Source organism: Mixophyes fleayi, chromosome 2 (assembly GCF_038048845.1).
Source record: "Mixophyes fleayi isolate aMixFle1 chromosome 2, aMixFle1.hap1, whole genome shotgun sequence".
NCBI lineage: Eukaryota > Metazoa > Chordata > Amphibia > Anura > Limnodynastidae > Mixophyes > Mixophyes fleayi.
Window position 1 is genome coordinate 87,849,117 of NC_134403.1, and position 25,743 is coordinate 87,874,859.

The 25,743-nt window shown below is 38.6% G+C and overlaps 1 protein-coding gene across 8 annotated transcripts; it reads left to right on the plus strand.

Annotated features, from left to right (window-relative positions):
• The first annotated feature begins 486 nt into the window (after positions 1-486).
• On the plus strand, positions 487-24,629 carry IKZF4 (IKAROS family zinc finger 4). Of its 8 annotated transcripts, none has more exons than XM_075199561.1 (9): positions 487-712; positions 2,524-2,640; positions 5,630-5,684; positions 9,023-9,124; positions 12,315-12,575; positions 13,595-13,798; positions 15,278-15,427; positions 18,266-18,397; positions 21,245-24,629. In XM_075199561.1, the coding sequence occupies exons 3-9, from the start codon at positions 5,645-5,647 to the stop codon at positions 21,937-21,939; spliced, it is 1,584 nt and encodes a 527-aa protein (XP_075055662.1). In that variant the 5' UTR covers positions 487-712; positions 2,524-2,640; positions 5,630-5,644; the 3' UTR covers positions 21,940-24,629. The 8 variants fall into 8 exon arrangements, with proteins under 8 accessions (XP_075055662.1, XP_075055661.1, XP_075055658.1 ...); XM_075199560.1 differs by having other exon boundaries at positions 2,527-2,640; XM_075199557.1 differs by lacking the exon at positions 2,524-2,640.
• The last annotated feature ends 1,114 nt before the right edge of the window (positions 24,630-25,743 follow it).

Sequence of the window (25,743 nt, forward strand, 5' to 3'; positions counted from 1 at the left end):
CCAATACCCGGATCTGTCTCGGATCCGACTCGGATCCGCAACGTTCGGGTGGGCTCGGATTTCATAAATCCGAGTGCGCTCATCCCTAATTTAAATGTATCATTATTTGCATTTCATGGGATTATTTTTATTGCTACAGTTTGCTCATGTTTATGTTATACTGACAAATGTAACAATAGCTCTCTGTAACTGATGTGTTGTGAATTCAAAATACATATGTATTTCTTCAAAGTGATTATCTTATCTCCAATAACATCTAACAAGCTATCATAAGGTAGGAGGTAACATACAGGTAACTTGAGCCTCTGCAGCTGCTGTAACACTACAACTCACGGAGGCTGGTGGGGTAATACTGTTGTTCCACACCAGCTGGTACATACACACCGCAAGGTGGCGGAGGTAGAGAGAATTATGCCCTGGCTGTTCTGCGCATGCGCCCATTTGCATCACACGCTTTTTTTTTTTTCTGTTCGATCCGTTCTGCCTTCGATTGGACCCGTCTAACTCAGCAGCTGGTACACCGCTCTGTGATCATCTCTGCACCCTGTCGCTTGGCAGCTGCCCCGGAAGTTGTCGCCGGGGCCGGTTCAGCTCCGGTGAAGTCGCCGCCGGACACCACGGGCTCGGTAGCGACCGGAACGAAGTCGGCACGGGTCAAGGGTTGAAGAACGGGCGGGCGTGGATGAGGCTCCCTGAGGAGGAGCCGCAGCAGGTGAGGACGACAACTGATAACGTGTAACCCCTTGTCTACAATAGGTGCCCGCCCGGCACAGTGACAGGTTAGGCCCGGTACACCGGAGTCTGGGATCAGCTACTGCCAGTATCCCGGTGTTTCTGGTGTTTCCTCCACGGTAACGGGGATAAATGATGAGGGGTCTATACCCGGTGTAGTTAGGGTTACATTACTCTCCATGGACTGTGGACAACCTGTGGCTCCAGCTGGTGAGAGCCAGCGTGTCCGGCTATATCATGCTGGGACTTGTAGTTCTACAACAGATCGAGAGCCACAGGTTACCTAACCCAGATCGCCTGTCACTTTAAAGCATGTTACTTTTCCACATTCTTCTGTATACATCCATCTCCTAGTCCTGTCCTCAGGTGACACCAGTTGCAGCCTGATCCACACGGCACCTCGTATACATACAGTGTCTGCAGCCAGCACAATAATATGAGGCACACGAGTGTAGACTGCATGCAAAACAAATACCCAGGCCATTACCTGCGGTGTATGTGAAACAATAACATGTTAGGTTGATCAATACAACTTTTGTTTATTTTACTGCCCCTATAATATACGTGTTTGGATCATAAGGTAGATGCCTAATTGGAACATATAGGTGAAAATCTGGCTGCCAAAGAGAGAGTAGGAACAGTTTTATTCACTTGTCTTTTATGCACAGAATGTTTTCATTATATTGTTTTATGGCTATTTGCCAAATAGACTAGTAGCGGTAGTAATTGTTTTCTTGTAAACATAATATACCAAGATTGACAGTTAAAGTAATGATGTACCATTATCCTTGCTGGAAGTTTAAAGTTGCTGTCTTCATAAATATATTTGTGCTTCTAATGTATGCTGTTCTGAATAATTTATTATAACGTCCCATGTCCTGTTTGCAATTAGCTGCCTAGTTATTGTATAAACTTTTTTTATTTGTTGATGTATAGATGATGTTTGTTTATATGTTTAACGAACAGCCTTCAAACATACATATCTGTCCTAGTGTGAGAAAGCTGTAATCCTCAAACCTACATTTTGGGTACACTCCTTTAAAACAGCATCTAGATTTGAGTAAATAACTCCTGAATTCTGATATTTTGTCTGGCACAGCAGACTGGTGTTTGAAAAATAAATTGTCCGTTTAAATGGACCTGTCGCTTACACACATTAGATGTAGACATTTTGTGGTCTGAACTGATTTTAATGAACATGTAGCCTATGTGTTCATTATAAACCAGTAGCTCATGAATATAAGACAGACCTTATATATACTAGTCAGGAAATGCTTCAGTGTACTGGTTGCTAGCAAATTGGTAGGGTGCATACTGGTTCAGCTCCACTATGTGTATGTGACAATTTAATTGTAACATTAGTATAGTAGTTCTTAGATAAATCATATTAAAATGTTTAAGAACAGAAATATTTTTTGTAACAGTAGACCTATAATGTCAGCTCAGATACAATAATGGAAAGTACAATGAAATATTTCAGTTTCAGTGGGAATAGTATAGTTTGTATTTAGAAAAATTACCAAGGGCTCATTCACATATCATTTTTTCCTGCTGTACATCTTTAGAGCTTCATGTTCACAGGAAAGCACATAGAATAGTGATGAGCAACCTGATACACGTCAGGGGCCACATGGTGCAGCCATCTAACCTTCAAAAGGGCTGCACATTACCCTTAATAATAGGTTAAAACAATACACTTAATCAAATAAAGAGACACCTATCTGTACTAACATATGAACAGGCATTTTAAACAAGCGTTACAAGCTATAACTAACAAATCTGAAAATTAAGCAGGAAGGAACTGAGGACCCTAGGTGAAGGCTCGAAGGACCACCTGTTGCCTCTCACTGAAATAGAACCCAAAATGATCATTCACATGAACAAAGGACCAAAATAACCAGAAGCCAGGTTGGAGTCACTTAATAGTATTTGTTAATAAATTAGCTTGATAGATTAATTTGTGTATAGAGTGTAGAATCTTGCCTCTAGGAATATAGTGTATGTATGTGTTGCAAATTTTACTTTACCTGAAATAGCATACATTGATAGCAACTTCGTAGAGGAATACATTATTTCTCATTGTTTGTTTCATAATAATTATCAGATCATCAATTACACTTCGGATGTTATCAGATGGTGCTATTAATTACGCATCAGCATGTTCCATCTGTAGCAACAATTAAGGTATTGAACTATATCTGCAATAGTTTGTTGTTCGGGCATAAGGAGTGTTTGTTATCACTAACATTTTTACAAACGACTGAAGTTCCAATCAGTCTGCCAATACATGCATATACACGATTTACCTTCAGATCTGTGCTCTTCATCTGGTTCTGTAGTCGTTTAACAAATGACAGCACAGTATTCATTCATTCCTGTCACGCTGATTAACCGCCTTGTTATAGCTATCCAAATGTCATTGCAAATTTCATTAGGTTCAGTGAGTTTGAAACAAAATATTCAGTCTCAGAAAGAATGGACACATTTTTTCATCTACAGCACTCTCTATATTTATTCACTGGGACATGTTCATTGCCGCCATTGGCTAAAAAGATCATGACTCTGTAAACTCTATGGAAATTGTGATAGTGAGTGCATACACACTGCGGGATTGGAAGGCAGTTGAAACGAGTTTATTATTTTTACAGACCAACCAAATGAACGAACGTTCGATGCTTTGGAACAACTATCGGTCATTGTGTAAGAGTGTATACACTATTGCAATATTGGGCCGAGCAGTCGGTTTAGGGGTGTTTGGCCCAATTATCGCCTGAAGAACCTGTAGTGTGTACCCAGCCTAAATCGCAGTGGTTCAAGAGCCAAGAAAAGCCTTTAAGTACACACACCAATTTTATGAATTCTGATCTAGGGATCTTTTAATTGAACAATTTGTACACACAGAATGCACCTTAAGTCACCTAACAATAATTGTAAGATTTCCTTAAATATGCTTTCATTGTGAGAAACAAATATTGTGTGTGTGTGTGTAGCTGGAGAGACTTATGTCACTTCCGTCTTTTCAAAATCTGTCAAATTACTATCTTTGTAATCTGTAAAGAAAGTTATAGTTTAATAAGTTCTCCTAATGTACAAATACCCAAACACCATTACCACACTACCAGGACTGGACAAATCCCAAGAGCCGAGTAATCAATGCACCTAAAGGATTTCTGCCTGTGCTTTGGGAATCCTTTCTATTCATGCCATTGGATGCACATCTTTCCTGGCTCTACCTGTTTTTGTCCCATCCTGATAAACCGGTCTCTCTATTTATAAAACCCTCTTTATAATGTTATCTTGGCTTGCCAGCAAGTGTCTATTAAAATATATTTATTCCATTATATATCATCCTCTTTAGTGAGTACATCTTTTAACTAATGATGTGCCACTCAATTATAACAATAATTATAAGTTGTTAGACTTTACCAAGATGTTGCAAGACCATATAAAAGAATTATGCTGGATTTCCAAGGAATATTATATGGTTAACAGGGTGCATCATTTCTTAGAATAATCATTATTTAGACCATGGCTGCTCTACCTCAATATTATATTGAGAGCCAACTATAATCAAATATACTAAATTATATACTAATATACTGTAACCTAATTTTCTCTAGAACCTAATACAATACTATAATCACAATTTATGAGTAAGTCATTCCAGTTAGTTGCAAGATGATATACCTAGTTAGATAAAAATAAAATCCTAAAGTTCTGACAACCCTATGGGGGGAATTTAATCCCCCCCTGAAGTAGCGCAGCGTTAAACCTATTATGGTAAATTTAACCTGGCTTTCTGCTGGCAGCTCAAGAAGCCGTCGCTGAATCTACCGTAATAACGGTAATAGTGCGCAGGCCACGTTACTTTTTACAATAACGCAGTCAATTGAATTCCCCCCTATATATCACAGTGTTTGCAGGCAAACCAATTCCCACTTATATTATGCAAATTGAATTGGTAATGTGAAAATATTACTTCAAAATCAAATCTGTCTGTGACACTAATACAGATGTCGCTGTTTATTTTTATTTAGCTGCTTTGTTCATTTAATTCAGGGTCTCCATGGGAATAGTTTTTATTTCAGGTTAAGGAGAATTTAGGATGAAAAAATGGTGGGCAAATCCCCAAGTCTCAACTGGTAGAAGTGCGGATGTCTTGTTTGATAGCTGCTTACAGTCACCAGTAACTGTATGATAAATTAATTTCTGATTTCTGATGCCAAAAGCTGTCTTTCATATGAAAACTCTGTGTGGAAACATACTTTTTGCTTATTCTGCCTATGGAGACCCAAAATAAACTGAAGAAAACTCCACTCCAAGTTTTAGATATCAAGTAACAAAAACCATGAATGTCCTGTACCAATTCCATGTTTTCCGCTTGTGATGTGGTGTGAGCAGTATTAATGTTGTGTAATCCCTAGTAGCAGCTAGCTAGACCCTCCATGATGGGGCTATTTGGCCCCGCCCCGCGACACAATTCACATTATTGTGTTGCCAGGCCAAAATGATTGCTCTCTCTTAATTAAACCATGTGCATACAATATAACTACTTAAGTAAAATGGAGTTTGTGTGGCACTTTATTTATACAAGAATCATTAGGTTACAAATAAGCCAGCATTAAGTTTATATCCTCTGGTTATACCAAAGTGACCCAGTTTGGTCTTTTTTTTTTGCTAGCAATCAGATTGAACTATGCATTCTGGATGCTTATGAATTGTACATTATAGTGACCATTGCCCAGCATATTGTAGACACTTCTAGGTGAACTGAGTTTGACACTGTTGGGTGTAATATGCTATGTTACTGTGCTGTGCGATTCTTGTACATGGCTTCTGTACTAGGTAGCCTAGATTTTTTTTTCAAAGGGCTAAAATCATCCTATTCATGTTTCAGAGAATCCAGTCAAAAATGGAAATTGAAGACTACAATGCACGGTCTTATATGTCTGGTACGTATAAGCACAATATTGCTATCTGATGTGCCCTGGTATCCTTTGTCAGTGGGATTGATCGTTCACGTGTCAATAGATCTTTCATTGCTAAGTAGTTGGTGATATCCAGTTGGTGTATTCCTTATAGGGTATCTCAAACTGTAATCGACTAGCTTAGTACAGTTGTGTACATTTTACAAAATGCATGTCGCCTGTAAATAAGGATATAGATTTGATTTATATTGTTTTAAATATATAAATAGGAAAGTGTGTGTATACATGCGTTCAAAGAGAAATTGAAAGGGAAAATAAAAAGGACATTACTGCTGCTCAGTGATTTCTCATGTATAAGATCACCTAGTGTTTCCTTCTAGTTACAATGAGGTGCACTACTTAATAATGTAATAAGGAGGGAATGCCAGGGGCAGGTTGAAAGCAGACAAGTGCATTTCTTTAGGTCATTTAATATTTTTTTTTTTTAGACATAGTATTACAAATGACTGAAATACCCCTTATCCAGAAAGCCCCAACCAGCAAACATTCTGAACAAAAATACCCTATATCAGGGTTTCCCAAACCCCAGTCCTCAGGGCTCCCTAACAGTGCAGGTTTTCCAGATCACATGTGACCTAATTAGGACCACCTGTGGATCTGTTACAATGTGTCAGTTAGTAATGAATACACCTGTGCTCCAGCAAGGAGATATGGAAAACATGCACTGTTGGGGAGCCCTGAGGACTGGGTTTGGGAAACCCTGCCCTATATCCTTGTAGGTTTATATTTATTTATGTATGTGTGTGTTTATGAAATATATATACATACATATATTTTACTAACGTAAATGTTCGTGAAATTATAATACATGGCATATTTTCTAAAATTGTTGTTAGTCAAAAGAATTAATGGTCATACAGACACATAATGGATTTGATTTTTGTTTTGGAATTAAATAGCTTTGAGTCTGAGTTGTTATCTCTCAGCATGACTCTGTATTGATTGGTAGAGAAGTAAGTAGAATTCTTGTTTAGTGGATGTAGTGTTTAGCCAAAATATTGGAGACCAGTCTGTGTAAGCACATATGATGATCCTGTTACCACCTTTAACATGTGAAAACATTTCTTTTGTGTATAATTGACTTCAAATCCCGCTTTATGCATTGAAATTGTGAAATTATTAATACATACAGACTTGAGTAAAAGGGGAATTATTTATAAGGGTATTTTGTAATGTTTGTAAATTATGTGGGTGCATTTTTCTAGATTTGTGGGAAGGCTGTGGCCCAGATGAGAAGGTTATGATGTGAGGTTTGAATGTAGATGTTTATCTAATCATACCAGGGTGATGGGCTTATTACAGTGTCGTTTTTTTTTTGCTACTTGTACCTTTTGTCTTGAGTCATTGCTTTCCATGACTTGTTGTTTTGATTAGCTAGTTAGATCCTAAGATCTGTAATATTTGGTCTAACAATGTGGATACATGATGCTGGTTTGTGCCATGGAGCTGCCTCAAGTTGTAGGAGAACACACGCTGCCACCACCACCAGTGTCCTATACTTGCAGCTCAATGCACCTGCTTCTGGGTGGTGTGTGTAACTGCTACAGCATCTCTTCGCTGGTTACTCTAGGTGGATCCTCCTGTCCTCTTATTTTGGATCAGGGCTGCTCGTTAGCGGACAGAGTGTTGTGACACAGGGACCGATTAGCGCATTAATTATTATATGTAGGTCAGAGTAATATAGAAGGTATAGGTATCTAACAGGTACAGTAGTACTGTTACTTCAAACACCTTATTGGTAAATAACAGTTGCACCAATCTCTGCACATTCAGATATAGGCATATTATGATAATGCTTAACTTGCAAAACTAAACTTTATACACATTTGATGTTTTTGTGTGCAATCCGGTTTCTAGCAAACTCCTCTAAATTTGTAAAATGCTAGCTGCTTATTTTTTGTTTTGGTTTTTTACCTTCACTTTTTTTTAAGGTTTATCTGAAGCTTTTTTTTTTCAGAACATCCTGGTGTGTGCTTCTCTATCCAGCTAAACTGGAAATGGCATCACTACAGTGAATAAATATGCATTGCCCATAGATTTATGGAATGCTGCAATCATTTTGGCTTTTTTAACCACTCCAGGGCAGATAAAACGGCACATCATTCCCCTGTTTAAATATTTTTGTTTTTTCAAATATCCATTGAGATGTATCACAAGAGGATCTGCAGCAGATTAACTGTAGATGACAAGCATGCCAAATGTGGTCACAAACCTTGCCATGTGAACACGGTTGGCAATATGTGTGCCTATTGCCAAATAATTGTTACTTCCTTTATATACCTCTGACAGAAGCCAGCTACTAACCATAAATTTGCTGACTTACTGCTAACCTGATGTGGACACTACTAATAAACATTTTCATCATCTCCTGCATTGACTATTGCAATTCTCTTCTTACTGGTATTCCCATAAACAGACTCAAACCCCTTCAATCTATTTGCATGCAATGGCCTGACTGATTTTCCTTGAAAATCGTTCTTCCACTGCTGAGCCACTCTGTCAGTCTCTACATTGGTTTCCTGTTTTCATTCAAATCCAATATAAAATTCTTCTACTAACATACAAGGCCATCAACAAAACTGCACCAACATACATCTCCTCAATTGTCTCAAGATATCTCCCAACTCGACAAATCCGTTCTGCACAAGATGTGCATCTCTCATCCACTTTCATTACATCCTCCCATTCCCGGTTACAGGACTTTTTTCGAGCTGCACCCTCTCTGCGTAATTCCATCCCTCGCACAATAAGACTTTCCTCTGGTCTACAAACTTCCAAGCGTTCTCTGAAAACCCACCTCTTCAGGCAAGCTTATAATATTCCTCAACCACCATCTTAACCTCACTAGGTTACCCTATTACCACCCTTTACACAATTCACACAAGACAACAACCCTCTCACCGCAGACAACATTGCTCATATGAATCACTTTTTATCCTTTGCAATCTGGCTGGACCAATATGTAGTATGTAGATTTAACCTCATGTATCTGACTCCCACTGACCTATAGATTGTAAGCTTGCGAGCAGGGCCCTCTCACCTCTTTGTCTGTTTTACCCAGTATTGGTTATTACTGTTTGTCCCCAATTGTAAAGCGCTACGGAATTTGCTGGCGCTATATAAATAATTGTTGATGATGATTTTGTCCTACTTATTGGGAGTATTGACTGTGTAATTCTTCAACACCCTCATGATATTGTAAATGTTGTCCCTTAATATTGTAATAGTGTTTGAAGTAACTGGTATCTTCCCAGCTGACTCTCCTCCATTACCTAAACACAATGTTTTCCTTGACACTGCAGCTGGAGATTCATCTCTGGAGAAGGATTTTTCAGAAGCATTGATAGGACCCTCTGTGAGCACGCCAAATAGCCGACACTCCTCTCCAAGCCGCTCACTAAGTGGTAAGTACATCACCGTCATACTTGCTGCTCTAGTAGCTGGGGATTCAATTTTAAAGTAAGAACATTTTGCCATGTAAGTGCCAATATCCTTGCCAGGCTGATGCTGGAAGTCACAGCACACTGGTTACCACTGACTTCCACTTCATCTCCTAGCATAATATTGTATGGTGCCGTGTATGACAGGCTGCCAGGCAAACTATGCTTTTAGCATTGCAAATTGCATCTATTTGGTGAACTACTTATACATGGTAAAAAGTTTGTTCTAGATGTGTTTTTTTTTTTTTGTTTTGTTTTCTTAAAACAAAAAAGCACAAGTTGCAGAATGTACCATTTCCGATGGATAGCACTTTTTTGTTTCCATAAATAGATAATTACACATGACCTACAAAACAAATATTTGTTCTAAAAAATAAATTACAACAAATTAACAGCATTAATAAATCAGACTAGGGTCAATTTGTTAGCAGCCAATTAACCTACCAGTATGTTTTTGGAGTGTGGGAGGAAACCGGAGCACCTGGAGGAAACCCATGCAAACACGGGGAGAATATACAAACTCTTCACAGATAAGGCCATGGTCGGGAATTGAACTCATGACCCCAGTGCAGTAAGGCAGATGTGCTAACCACTTGGCCACCGTGCTGCCCACTGATTAATACTTAATACTGAAGAATGTTGATCATAAAAGTGATTTAAACCACTTGTTATTAGCTCCACTTCACCTTTTTGAGGGTTGTATCCCATTTGCAGAGATGCTTCAAGTGTGTATTTCTGTTATTCATAAAGCAAATAAAAACCCTGAATGGTGTGTTACCTACTGTCCAATTTCTTTAATAATAATAAAGTTGTGGTCTGGTCAGGGACTGACTTGTGTCTGTTATTTAGTACCAGCTAAATACGTCCTTGATGAAGATCTTTTGACCATTAGATCTTGAATTCCTCATTTAGAGATTTTTTGACATCAACAAGTAGTTCACATTATTCAGAAATGTTTGAAATACCAAGTTGTTTATTCTCTAACTATTCTTGAGAAATTTTGCAAACAGCCATGCTGGTCCAGTGAAGTGATTTCCTTCTTATATCAAGGCATCTAGGTCTCTGCCTTTGGGAAATAAACCCCTTTTTAAGTGAGAAATTGGACTGCTCCCTAGGCCAGAAATAATTGTAATATATCTTTGAGGGTCTTTCCAAGCTTTTTACATGCACAGTATTATGAGAAAACAAGATAAGTTACTTATGAGATGGTATTTGACACCAGTCCATCTGCAATGTATGTTCCCTAGTGCCTCTCCTTTATGCTGTTGTATCTGTGTTGGTGAAGTTAGATTCTTTCACTATTTGTGAAACTGTCCCAGGATTTATTCTATATATCTGGGTTCTTGCCTTGCTTACAACCACTTATTTTTCAACCTTCTTTGGTTTTCTCTTTATATAATATATTGCACTTGATATTATATTTTGAATGATAAATTAGTCTGTTTGATAAATTTCAGACTCATGTATATTGTTATGCCTAATATATTACATTTAATGTGTATTGATAGATTATTATATGCAATTTCTATCTTTTGTCTATTTTTTTTTTATTGAATCTTACTATATTTATTTATTTATTTGAATAAAACATTATTTTTTTTAATTATTGTTAATTATACAGGCACCACTTTTACTTTGATACAGTGTAACGTTTCAAAACCACCTGACATACAGCTGTCACTTCCCCTTGAACCCTTAATTCATTCTTTTGACACCTGACATACGGGCACCACAATTTTTATTTTAGTTAAACATTTTATTTCAGAAGATGCATAGTGATGAACTAGACTTATACTACTTAAACGAAAACAGTACTGCGGGATAAATGTGTGAAAAGGAAATAAGCGCTACGGAATTTGCTGGCGCTATATAAATAAATGTTGATGATGATGATATGAAACAATTATTTTCTAATAAACAGTCCGTTGGCGATGAAGACCAGAAGGAATATGGTGGGATATTTGGCTTGAGAGTTGGAAGCTGTGGCATATTTTATTTATTTTTGGTCCCATCAATTAACATGTATTACATTTTGTAAGCAAGAGTTAACCATGTTACTGCCATGTGTTGTCAACTAAAACAACTACATGCAAGAAGTGTATGGTAAACAGAATGAATAGCTACAACAATTGGAGGACAGGGATTGTTTGTAGAAATTGGTGAGTTGGTTGTATTAAAGAATGGAAGAAGTGTAGTGGACTGTGTGTGGGAGGAAATGGAGTATTGTATAATGAAAGTTCCAAGTTGCTCAGGTGACACTTTAAAGACACTTTATGCCTATAAAAGAGAGTTGGATCTGACTAAGTACTAATCAAGCAATGTTGGCAAACATCCAACTGTCAATCACTGGTGCAGTTTTGTCAATCCTTCAAGACATACGTCAACTTGACCCCTTCATATGTGATGCATGAGCAAAGAGACTCTAATCTGTGTCTACAAAGTGGAAGTGGTGCCCGTAAAAGCAGCTTGTTACACTGTGTCCCATTTGATCCATTCATTCACCTCTCCTGTAATAGGTGAGTATTGTAATTGCTTCACAGTGGTTTCCAATCTGGCTCTGCCTGTTTGTCATCATCATTTATTCAGGTAGTGGGAGATTCAAAACTCAAAAAATTAAAAAAAAGTGGTGAGTTACAGTGGTTCATATAAAAGGGTGCCTGTATAATTAACAAGTATTAGAAAAGTAAAAGCATGTGGCATGATGTGTGTCATCAAAATAGTTATTTAGTAATATGATACTAGCTGAATATGGGAGTGTGAGTATGGTGGTGTGTGATTATACTTGTCCCCCAAGGTGTAAACAAACGAGGTGAATGACCATTCACTTATAGGTTATTTATTCTGTTGAATTTTCCATAATTATACATTTATTTTGACTTGAAGTTATACTATGAATTGTTCTCTATTCACTCTGGTCATTTGAAATCCTGTTTATGTATAGACTGTAGCTAATTTCTATTGCCGAAATTATGTAATTGTTTCATTGCTTTTGTAAGTGATATGCCATATTGACATTTAATGGGAATCCTAGCATTTCAGAGTGCTATCTCCGGATTACTAAAAGTCTTTTTAAGTTTTCTTATGCAAAGTATTTCTTAGGATAATTTAGTACCTTTAATTATTTCTATGTTATTCTATCTGACTGCCTCTACAGCAAATTCCATCAAGGTAGAAATGTATAGCGATGATGAATCTGGTCGTCTTTTCAACCATGAAGATCGGTTGAGTGAGAAGGAAGATGGGGCCATGCCTGATGACTCGCTGGTTGAGCCACTTGGGTACTGTGATGGTTCTGGACAAGATCCTCACTCTCCAGGAGGCATTCGCCTACCTAACGGCAAGCTAAAGTGTGACATTTGTGGGATGGTCTGCATTGGTCCTAATGTGCTGATGGTGCACAAGAGAAGCCACACGGGTGAGCCTCAGCTCAGGGAAAAGTATAGCTGCAGGACGGCTCTGAGGCTGTCCTCCCACCACCTGTATTTCCTGCACTGTACCGCATTGATTGAGAAGATGTGCAAGTCGCACTTCCGGTGTCACTAGATATGTTACCATATCAGCAAAGACGGTGTGGTCTATATATGTAAATATATTGTACATTGAGTTGTGTAATATAGAAATAGGGCCTTGTTGCTTAAAGGTTAATTTAACAAGATATTATTGATATGGAATATAGAATAAATTATACTGTATTGTTTTACTATTGACTCATAAAATGATCTATTAGTTACTCATTCACTGCCTTCAGATTTTTGTGGCAGTCCAAATCACTAATGACTAAATTGTTAGCACCAATATTTTGTATTTTGTTTTGTTTTTAACATCTTTTTTTTCACATCGTTTTTTACACAGCACAGAATTCCCATTATCAGATATTTTTCTTTTTCTGTATAGACAGCACCGTTCTACACTATAGATCCCTGTCAGAAAAGACTGAATGTGTAATTCCAGAAGTCACCATTCATTTTCAGATGTATGAAATCTATACCTTTTGCAAGCAGTTTGAAAATAACTGGGTTGGTTTTTTTTTTTCGTTTTATTTTAATTCCCCTGAATACAGAAAGAGAGCAAATGGTTCTCTAATTTAAACACATTAAATTGTTAACAATTAAAAAGAAAAAAAAGAATGTAAACTGGCAAACATACAAGAAAGAGAAAATTACTCTCTGTAAAAGCAAATATAATATGTTGTGACACAATGGAATGGGGAGCATAAAGTGAATTCACTTATTATACAGAAAATATTATCTGTTTCTGCAATGATATGGAATTTTTTTTGTTATGTAACTGGTCCACTTCGCCATGTATACCAGTCTTCTAGTACTGAGTGGTCAGGAGGCATTTAGAACACAGCAGTTTCTGTAGGGACAGCGTAGGTGGGCCTTTGGTCCTATGTGTCTATAAGATACTAACCAGCTTGCTGTTGTGTTGCAGCAGTCAGCGGGGACTTTATGTTTGATGCTGTTTCAGGTGAGCGGCCATTCCACTGTAACCAGTGTGGTGCCTCCTTTACCCAGAAGGGGAACCTCTTGCGGCACATCAAACTGCACTCGGGTGAGAAGCCTTTCAAGTGCCCATTCTGTAACTACGCTTGCCGCCGGCGAGATGCATTAACAGGTCACCTGCGCACCCATGCAGGTGAGTGCTTGACGTATTCTGTTACCCATCATGCTCTTCAGTCGTTGTTGTAGTATTCTGTTATTTCCCGGTGCAGGCTCACTGTATGAGCATAGAAGGCATTAATTGTTTTCTCTGACAACACCATAGCTGTTATGCTGGCCATACATGCTGTGATTTCTACAAAAACAACCCCTATTGGCCTCTGTGTGCAGTCATAGTCAGTCATTTTCTGAAGAGTCCTGTATTGGCCCTAGTACCAAACAGTCCAGAGTGATTGGACAGTGTGTGGCCGTCGTCAGACGCCATTTCATTTTTTACTTTCAAACATTATATATTTCTGAACATATTTCTTTAGCAAAGTGAATTCTAAAAGAGTGGATTTACCATGTTGTTCACTCTGCATTGGATATTTTGTTTTTTTGTAATTTTCCTGATATAATGAAAGGCAAAAAAAATCCCCAAACATTGTTCCTCTGTATTGTGGGCTTTTACAAGTTGATGTTATTTAGAAGCTGTTGTAATCATCTAGCATTTATATTAAGATAATATCATACTGTGCTGCTTAATAACTGATGGAGCACTATGAGTGGGTACCTCTATTTACTGGGAACTAATAAGGGATGCATACATTAGAGACTGTATAAAGAAAGGCAACTAAAATGGTGCATGGTCAACAGCACAAAACTTACCTGGAAAGACTAAAAGATCTTAAAATGTATAGTTTGTAGCGGAGAAGTGAAAGGGGGAACATGTTAGAAACTTTCAAATATATCAAGGGTTTTAACAAGGTACAGGAGGGAAACATTCTTCCAAGGAAGAGAAGTATTAGAACACAAGGACATGCACCGACACTGGAGGGAAGTAGGGTTCAGAGGAAATTTGAGAAAAAATGACTTCACAGAAAACGTAGTGGATAAGTGGAATAGCCTCCCATCAGAGGTGGTAGAGGCCAATACAGTAGAGCCATTTAAAGCCCTCCAACATTGTGTTTGTAACTTTTAATGGAGGAGGTAAAGTGGATGATGATAGTTTCTGCCACAGTATCCAATCAGGTGCCACTGTACTGCCTAACCCTAGACTGTGCCGTTTCTTTTCAAAACTCTCATTCCCCAGTGGCCAGATGATTTATTGTGGCAAGGCCTGTTTTCATAGCAAACTCTACCATTGCAATGATATGTGTCAGCATCTGCCTGGCTTCTCACCCCTAGGGACCATTGAGCCTTACATCGTCATGACTGGATTATAATAAAGCTTTATAAATGTTAGTGTTTCTCGGCACTGCATAGATGCCTGCTATTGTCAGAAGCAGGTTATATGTATAATGTGCAACAATCTAACTATAAAACAAACCGTGTATTACGTTGCCTTACAGGCTGGGTCCAAACCAACATCTTAGATTCCTTTCCCTAGTGTACTGTGTTCCCCCATTTATATATAAAGTACTTTAGGACACATATCCCTGTTTTATGGGCAGGCTCTGTTTTTCATTTTTTCCAGTCTCCTCCCCCACAGTCGGCAAGCCCTACAAGTGCAACTACTGCGGCCGTAGCTACAAGCAGCAGAACACACTGGAGGAACACAAGGAGCGCTGTCACAACTACCTACAGAGCCTCAGCAATGAAGGTCATCACCTCTCTGCACATTCAGGTGAATGGGGTCCTAAGTTGTGTCGGTGCAAGTTTCTGCAATCACTTTTGAAATATTGCCTAAGACTTTGTATAAAAATATTTTCGAGAGTAACAAATGTATATGTGAAAATCAAAAGGAGCTGCTAAGAATTTAAGTTTTTTTATGGTAATTTTTTATTGTATAGAATTAATTGGGCTGAAAGTCACCTGAAGAAAAACTAGTAATTAGCCAGTCAATCTGTAATTATGATCTTTTGCTAACAAGATTGCCTACAATTTCAAATACATTGTCGTAAAGGGGGCTGAGCCATTCATTCAGCCCAAGTGCCGAGCTACAGAATGTCCAATTTGATCACTTGTGTGGGTGGCCAAGTTGGACACCTCTGGCTCGTCAGTTAGCATACGACGGCATACACAGACAGGTAGCAGATAACTATCCTCATATTAGAGTACCTGTCCCATGAAACCTATCTGAGCAACAACATAACTAAACCAATACTACATTTACTGTGTATTACAGCTGTCTAGTTTCTTCTGTGGTTACCATGTTATATACCAGCATGAAGTTAGCCACCTTCTGGGCATCTATGAATATTCATGAGTACTAATGTGAGTAAACAGCCCAAACATCCTGTGACATCATCAAGCTGCCAGTACATTGGCTCATTGTCACAGGTATATGCCCTTTCCAACAACTAATTTTAAATAATATTTAGGGCATTTCTAATACATAGCTTTATATCTGATTTTTCTCAACAATGGTATGAGAGTGTTAATACACTGTTATTTTGAGATTACTGAGGATGTACTATTACAGTTAGGATGTTCAAACCTGCATGACAGGGAAACTTTAACGGGCATACCAGACAATGATCTTATTTTATTTCAATAAGAGTGTTTTTAGGACAAGCTGGTTGTTTTAGGGGCATAAAATTGTTCATGTTTCAGGATCATTTTTATGTATCGGAGTTGTGTTTGTAGTTGAATATTGAAAATACATCAAAAGAACACACAGAATACATTAAATGCTGGTGAAAATCAAAAGTATGATTTACACCTGAGTAAAATTAGAGGTATTCTTTTGCTATAATACAGAATCACTGCAGTTGCTTAAAACAACATAACACGTCATCACCATTTATTTATATAGCGCCACTGATTCCTCAGCGCTGTATAGAGAACTCATTCACATCAGTCCCTGCCCCATTGGAGGTTACGATCTAAATTCACACACAGACAGAGAGAGAGAGATTAGGGTCAATTTGATAGCAGCCAATTAACCTACCAGTATGTTTTTGGAGTGTGGGAGGAAACCGGAGCACCCAGGGGAAACCACGTAAACACGGGGAGAACATACAAACTCCACACAGATAAGGCCATGGCCGGGAATTGAACTTGTGACCCCAGCGCTGTGAGGCAGAAGTGCTAACCACTTAGCCACCATGCTGCCCCTATATATATACATATTGTTGTAAATACTAGTCTGATGGTAGCAATCGCAAATATAAATGCAGCTGTTCCAGATTCCCTTAACTACTATTGATATTTGATAAAGGGCTGAGCTTGTGAGGGGGCCTTTGCTGCAGTCAATCTAATTCTGAAACTGCCTAATAAACAAAGGTAGAGTGAGGTGTGTCAAACACAGTAATTCCTGTATTTTTAAATTGTACCCCTTGGATTTGCTGAAAAGGCGATTTTAGTAAGTACACATGTTTACATGCTTCTGCTGTTGCATTATTATTATATATTTATATGCCCATACTTAGTGTTTGGTAGCACAATTCCAACTAACTGGAAATATGTGACAGTCAGTTAGCAGTGGTGTTGGACTGATGATGGATTTAACACTACGTAGAGAGAGCTGTGTGTGATGAGAAACATAAAATTTAGTGCAATTATTTCAAGTTAGATTAAAGTATCATTGTGCCCTGAAAACATATTTGGCATGTAAAGAGCCTATATGTATATGCATTGGTTGTTTTATTTTGATAAATGTCACATATGTGGGCTGTGTATTGTTATAGGCCTATGTTACATTAGTAAATATGCATCTGTAAAAGATACTGATTGTAAACTGGATTTCACAACAAAGACTCAGTCACAGATTAGTGAATTAACTCCATATTTTTTTCCCTTGAATTGTATTTGTATTGTTTTTGTCTTGTGTTTTCTGTCTCTTGCATGTGTATGTCAGGGAGAGACTGTCTCCGCGCACTAAGTAGGCGGCCATACTGCTGACTACCCTTTCCTTAGACCTCTGTTTCCCTCCTGTCTTTCCTGACAGCTCTTCTGCAATCTAGATAATATTCAGTTCTGTCATTCAAAACCAGCGGTGGATGTATATAGGTCCTCTGGTAAGGCAATACACAAAGAATAGCAAAGGGAGAGCTTTGTGTGTAGATGGAGAGAAATACTTCTCTATATACCAGCAGAGTTATGGTAGATTTTCTAATCACTGCAGAGCTGACAAAATAGCTATGAGAAGTCTAGAAATAGGACATTTATATCTGTCTAATGCTTAATGAATCCATCAGATCAATTCTATGGGAATGAAAAAATAGGTTTAGGGTGTTTTGTTCTCCCTCCCCCCCACTTATTTTCCCATAATTCATTCCTTTTTCCCAACAGTAGTTTTCCTATACGGGCATTTGTTTTTCCGTTGCAACAAGTGATGACAACAAAATCCTTGTGTAACCTTAATACAGTACATTTGCAATGCTATCACTAATATCACCATTGTGTTCCCGCACAAATAAAAATCACTGCCTGTTGAGAGGCAATTCATAGCGATATGTTGCAACACACTTTACTACACAGCACCACAACTGGCCCAATCTCTTCTCTCCTTTCCCTTCAGGTGAGGAGATACGAGACCTGGATCTGGGACCAGATGCCCTGATGCACCCCTCCTCTGACCCGCCGTCTTTTATGGACAGGCTGGCGAGCAGCCTCGCAAAACGCAAGCGTTCCACTCCTCAGAAATTTATGGGTAAGAGCACATGTTACTGTGTGCAGGAGGGGGCGGTGCTTGTGGTGCGGATCATATGTGACTCTATAGTGCCATCTAGGGGCAAGTCATTACACAACCATAAACATCCCATGTTCTCTACTACGCTGGTTTAGGCTCTAAAATGACAACATACATATATAAAGCAAATTCATCCATTAGTTACATTCAGCTCTCTGATAAATGTGAAATCCTTCTAAAATGGCATTTTAAACAGTTTCCTTCTTACTAATACATTTCACCTGTCTGTGTGTCTTTTGTTTAATGCTAATGTTCACTATTAACAGAAGAATGAGTCGCCATATTACAGGAAATCCTGATTTTATTCAGTTCAATACCTGTGACTTTGGTGATTAACCCTTTGTATGGAGAGGTGGTCATTTTGGAAGTTTTTTATGTTGATACACATGCAGTGTGTCATTTACACTAGGAATGCTTTTTTCAGTTTACTTAACTAAATTCTATGTTTGTTTTTCTTTCTTGAGGTAAATGTAGCATTTAATTTAGACTATAGAGAGGAAAATGGGGAAAAATAGATATTTTAGTTGAATCTGCCCATGGCTATATTATGCCAGCCAGAACAGCTCCAACATGCTGCAAATGCAAACTAAAGTATTGGTAGAAATATATGCAGTTGATTTAATATTCGGTGTATTTGTCATTTGGGTTGCCCCCGAGCCCCCACTATGATGTCGGCGAGTTGGGTCCAACACATCGCAGTGCAGCCATACTGGTGTAATAAGTGACTGTGGGGTAATCTTGATAATATAGATAAATATAGGCTGTGTGTGGAGAAGGAAGACCATTTTGAAAACTGCAGCTTTAAACATATCTGGCTCGGTTCCATTAAAGTCAATTGGCTTTTGCCATGGTTATTGTCCAGGCTACAGATGTTATATCATCATGATTTGTTTATGTAATAACAGATCGCTAAATGCTATTCATGAAGCAGAATACACTGTGGAGTGCATGTGAGCCACTTAGGTTATGCAACATGAAGATCACCTGCAAACGTTACTGTATTGGTTTAAATGAATTGAGAATTGCAATAATTGACTTGATTTTTTTTTTATGGTTTTATTTGGGTAGGGGTAGTTTTTGGTTGGCTGCACTATTTTTACATTAAAAAGTGGAGAGACAAAACAAAATTTAAGAAATATGTTTGCTGTCTCCAAGGAAATGGAAAAACAATGTGGAGTTGGTTTACCAGTGGCAAATGTAAGGTGCATTATGTACAATGGTGTAGTCCCTGCTCACAACAGACTCTGCAGCTCCCTACTGTCTGCTCATAGCAGTGGAAATCAAGGTTTTATAGATACCTATTGCACCTTTATTAAGTTAGACTTTATTTTCAATGTAAATTTCATTCTAAAAATTTCAGGTATGACATGTAGCAATACAAAGTATGTTATTATTTTTTGTTCGGTCTCACACGTACACGTGGTAATTATTACCTTTATTTGCACAAACTTACATGTACACATACAAGTGGTAATTATCAGACTTCTCCCCACCCCTTAATGTTTAATGTAGATTGCTAAATCCTCTGCAAATTAAGGTTCAGATTCTGTTCAGTATAAAGACAAATGTAAATCTTATGGACGTGCTGAAACTCGGTCTAAGATTTATAGTGAGGGGCTTCCAGCACTGTAAAAGCCTAATCTAACAGCTGATAAAAGCCAAATAGCCCATCATTTTATTTCTGGTTACTGGAAGACATTGCATTTGCAAAATAGAAGTGTGCTTTATATGTGTGACAGAATAGTGTGTGTTAAAATGAAAATGGAGTTTGCTTACAAGCATTGTGAACATGTGCAGTAATCCATACCCACCAGTCAGCAGTTGGCTTTGATTGGTCTTCTGCAAAATAAAAGACGATAATATCTGGTTGCTTTGGTTTACTGCAGATTTGCACTTTCTTGTCAAATATGGAAGGCGTGGTTGGGCCATCCCTGGCGCAGGGCGTGGTTGGCCCATCCCTGGCGCAGGGCGTGGTTGGCCCATCCCTGGCGCAGGGCGTGGTTGGCCCATCCCTGGCGGAGGGCGTGGTTGAGCCATCCCTGGCGGAGGGCGTGGTTGGGCCATCCCTAGCGGAGGGCGTGGTTGGGCCATCCCTAGCGGAGGGCGTGGTTGGGCCATCCCTAGCGGAGGGCGTGGTTGGGCCATCCCTAGCGGAGGGCGTGGTTGGGCCATCCCTAGCGGAGGACGTGGTTGGGCCATCCCTAGCGGAGGGCGTGGTTGGGCCATCCCATCTTTATGATGCAAACAGCAGCATTTCAAAAGGAAAGGATATCACCATTAACCCATTTGTTGTGCTTGCAAGATGCATAAAATATGTCCATGCCAGCATATTCATGATTCATTAAACGCTTGGGAAAGGTAATCCCAATAACTTTAGTTAACATATTACATTATGCAATATGTGCTCACCAAGTTTAAAGAATATTTTGCCTTTAATTGAGAGGATCAGAGTAGCACAACTGTTGTTGTTCTTCTGCCATTCAGTTCAGAAAATTTAAAAAAAAAAAATGTTGGCCTTGATCTTATGAGGAAGAGGTGACACATGATGGCACAGCAAAGAGAATAGAGACATATCAGCCTGAGTTGTACATAGGTGCTGTAAGTGAACCTGTTGGTTCAAAAGCCTGGAATACAAAACTACACTGTTTATGGAGGAGATCAACCCCAAAAACATGTAGACACCACATTTGTGTGAGTTGCCAGAATAGTCTTAAAGTCTAATTACTAATGTATGGCTGTGATTGGGATGTATCTTCAGATAATGTATTATAGGAATTGGCCAACACTTGTCTCTTTCTTCCTTTTCAGGGGAGAAACAGATGCGGCTTAGCCTTGCTGATCTTCCATATGATATGAACTCCAGCTTTGAGAAGGATATAGAGATGATTCCACATCACCCTTTGGACCCTTCTTATGGAAATCCCTTAGCTTTTGTTGGAGGTCCTATGCGCTTGCCACAAACAAACTCCGAAATTACCCCAGTTATTAGCTCAGTGTACACTCAACTCCAGCCTATGTCGGGAAGGCCAGACATGCCAGGAAACCGGGAAGCAGCAGAGGGCCATGAGGACCTACCAGATGGGGCACAGATACATTACAGAGGGAGGACTGAGCATGGAGCCTCTCCTACTAATGGCTGCCAGGACTCCACAACAGACACAGAAAGCAACCACGAGGAGAGGGGTTCTCAGGCCACCAGCAGCCGGCAAAGCCCGGCCTATGCCAAAGAGGACCAGAGACCTGAAGCAAGTGTGATAAATCCTTTCCGCTCTGGGCCTGGCACTGCCAAGGAAACCCTGCGGGTGCTGGGAGCGGATGGGGAGCAAGTGAAGGTATTTAAGTGTGAGCACTGCCGGGTACTTTTCCTAGACCATGTCATGTTCACTATCCACATGGGCTGTCATGGCTTCAGAGACCCTTTTGAGTGCAATATATGTGGCTATCACAGCCAGGACCGGTACGAGTTCTCATCCCATATTGTGCGAGGAGAGCACAAAGTTTAACAGAGGGGTAGGGGTGAAGCAAGGGGACTGCTTTCACCCCCCCAAAAAAGCAAAGATGCACTGTCAGACCAGGCGGCTGACATGTTTCTGGTCGTTCAAGATTTAACTCTTTTACAAGTTTTTAGTCATTTTTTTGTTTTGTGTTCTGATGAGAATGGGTGGAGCAGAGAAACTTTAAGCACTTTTAAATGTTTATTCATTTCATCATCTAATTTAGCACTACTGTAATTTGTTATAGGAAATTAAAACGTATTTGATCTCAGTGACCGAAAACTGCAAATAATACCATGTTGTATGCATCACTGTGTAGAGCATTAAATGTGTAGGTGAAAGGCATGGTTGCCATTTTTGTTTGTGTAAAGGGTAGCAAAGCACTACTGGAGTATTGATCTAGTATTCTACAAATCCAGAAATCTGTTTCTATTGAGCCTCATTTTGGTAAATGCACTTAAAGCGCCTTGTTGCCTTTTGTGGTACACTTGTATTACAAGAGATTTATTCTTTGGCTTTGATGCCCCTTGATTGGATTGCTCGGCATAGGAGTTACTGACACAGTGGACATTGTCAGGGATACCCAGTGTTTGGCCCTCCATGTAGGTGAACCAATACTCTTACTAGGTGTTATAGATATTGAGAGTTGTAGTTCGATCATTACATAGGCTTTCCCTGCAGTGGGTGGTTATTTTTTGTGTTCTGGTCCACTCATTTCAGAATGTGGTGAACTCTGGAATGCTTGATAGACACAGTGATCTTAAACATTTTCAGCACCGTTCTGTCATTTATCAGGCAAGTGTAGCACTTTATAAGACTGTTTAGTAAGTAAAACAATATAACTTGCCCTCAAACCAACCTCATTACAGTCCTAATTTTTCTTATTCTGACATTCTTAGTATTCTTTGCACTTACTGACAGACTATTTTAAAAAATTTTTTTTTTTTTTTTATCAGGTTGAAAGCAAAAATATGCTACCAAATTGTCTCTTCCTTTTTCAGTTGGATAATTTTTACTTTAGTTGTATATTTGCTTTGGTATCTTTCTTTTCCTCCTTTTCTCCTAGTCGTGGCTGTAATGCTTTGTGAAGCAGTGCAAGGTTAAACTGTCCGTCATGATCCCTTTTATATATTATTGTGATTTGTTTTATTGCCCAAGTATTGTAATTACCTGTAATGTCATTCACCTCACTCTTTAGTGACCAGTTTTCCTTTTGCACATAACACAAACTCATTTCATAGAGCCACTCACTTAAAATTAAATAGGAGTCCATGAAAAATTTGTCTGACTGAATTTGCTGCCCAAAATATTTTGTATTTCTATCTCTTTTGTACTTTTCAAAGTCTGTCAAATTCTCTAGGCAGCATTTAATACCAAGTTAGGTGTAGAATCTTTCACCCTGTGTATCAGGCTGTACTCATGATGTGCTAATGTCAAGATGACATTGCAGACTTGTATGACAGGGTGAGATAGTAATTCTTCTTGTTCCCTGGGAGATACAGGGCAAGCACACACTTTCTGTTGTCACACATGAATCTATTTGCTCAATTTTAATTGGATGAATAATGTTAGGTGCCAGATTTTCACATTTCTATATAAAACCAAAATAATATCAGAAGTCACTTAATTTTCGACAGCCCCTGTAAGTGCCTTCTGTATTTCAGATGACTACTTAATGAAAGATAACACTGGCCCGCTGGTTAGAGGTGCGACTTGTATGGTATATCTAGTATTCATGCCATTGAAAGACCACCATTTATGTCAATGTTTTTTTTTCCTTTAACCTTAAACCTGCCTCTATCGCTCCATCATTTCTAGTAGTTATGCTTTCGCTAGAATCCTATTTCATCCCTATCATACTGGGGACATTTTTGAAGGCACATCTGACCTTTGCATTAAATGTATTTTAATCAAAGCGGTAATGCAACTTTCCTTTATATTTATATTGCAATATCTCAAATCTGGTGCCTCAAACAAAAGGTACACTAGTGCTAGGAATTTTAAGAAAGAAAAAAAACTCCTGCTTCTTTTAAACGTATTTTCTCCTCATTTGATTGCAGGGAAGCAGCGTTTACTGGATATTCCAAGATGCTGATACCTCTAACCACAGCCCTCACAAATACCACGGTTCTAACATTTCTATACAATGCTTAAATAGTTATTCAACTTTTCCACTTGTATGTCTGTGTTGCAAGACATCTGACATCACAGTTAAAACGGCAGTCTTCACCCTAGATTTCACCTCTGAGCAGCAATACAGTTTAATTCACTTCTGTATCTGTAATGATGTGACCACTGGCATATACACCATGATAGCTTTAAAGCCTGCCCTTTTAATGTGGGCTTGAGAACGTTCATAAACCCTGGTTTTAATTAAGAAAAATGTGGAAGTTGGTCGCCTTTGATCCTGTATTTATTTTAATGATTTTAAGTCTGTAATTGATTACCACATATTGGGAATGTCATGAGGCAATTGACTAACATTCTGAGCTCTCTAATTACCTGCAGAACACTAAATAAAACGCTATAGAATTATTTTTCTCATACTCCTAAAAATGCAATGGTAAGCATTGCAGGGTCTGTCTAGCCCTTGTTCTTCACTTCAATTTATTTTAGATTTGATTATCTGTGGTGTCCTAAAAGTATCTTGTGTAGTTTTTTTTATATATATGTATAAAATAAATATTTTATTGCCTAAATCTCCAGCAGCTAAGTGATCTCTTAGACATGGTGCATACAACAAATCCCTCCCTCTCTTCCTTGTATCTGATGGATTCCCAGGCTTCAAACCAAAGGCTGTTTCTTTTGCTTTGTTTAATAAACGAAGTTGCACAAAACACCTCTGAACAATACACGTATCTGTTGTAAATGGAAGCAAATATATCTGTTGTTTTTATTCAGTTTTCTCATGTGATGAAGCAAAATCACATTCCATTCTATATTTGGAAAATAGCCAAGTGCTATAAATATATACTATCATATTGCTGGAGTTATTTTCACAATGGGAAAGTAATCCTTTATTTGAAAATTGGTTTTCTGTAGCACAAAAAATTGTATTACATGATTTTACTAACTCGTGGAAACATTAGATTCTCACCCCCTACTACCTAGTTTGATGCCATTTACATCTCATTCCATTATTTCACAATGGGGTGTGTGTAGTTATTGCTTTAAGGTGTGTACCAGTTTTGGCAGAGGGTCACACTTTACTGCAGCACTACTAATAAACTAGTCCTTGCCCACTATCCCCGCAATACAGCAGGGTTCCAGTATAAACCATGACTGGGCGCTGTACTGGATAGTTTCTGCAACACTGTAAGAGAAGAAGAAGATTGGATGCATGGGTTGAAATACCAGTTGTTTCCTGATTGGACACATACCATGGCCATCCAATCAGGAACCAGGTATTATTTTGTACCATTGGTCAGATCCCTTCCTCCTGCAGCGCTTTTTAGAGATGCTGTGCAGCAGAGATACCCATCACAGTAAGTATCAGGAGCCTGCTGTATTTAGTAAGTAGTGAGGACTATGAAAGGGGGTGATTGTGAAAGTCCCCACCCTAAAAAGGTGAAAAAGCCATGACATTGCTCGAAATTGAGGCAGTAACTTTGTAAAATGTATGTTAGTTGTCATAGCTTGTTACATTTTGCTTACTATAAAGGTATTCCTGAACATTATTGTTGAAAACACACAGATGGAACCCCTTAGCCATGTTTTATATTATTTGATTTCTCAAATGTATTCAAGATGTACTTTTATTTGAACCCATTGGCACTATATAGTGTAATAACTGCACTTTCATTTTGTCTTAAC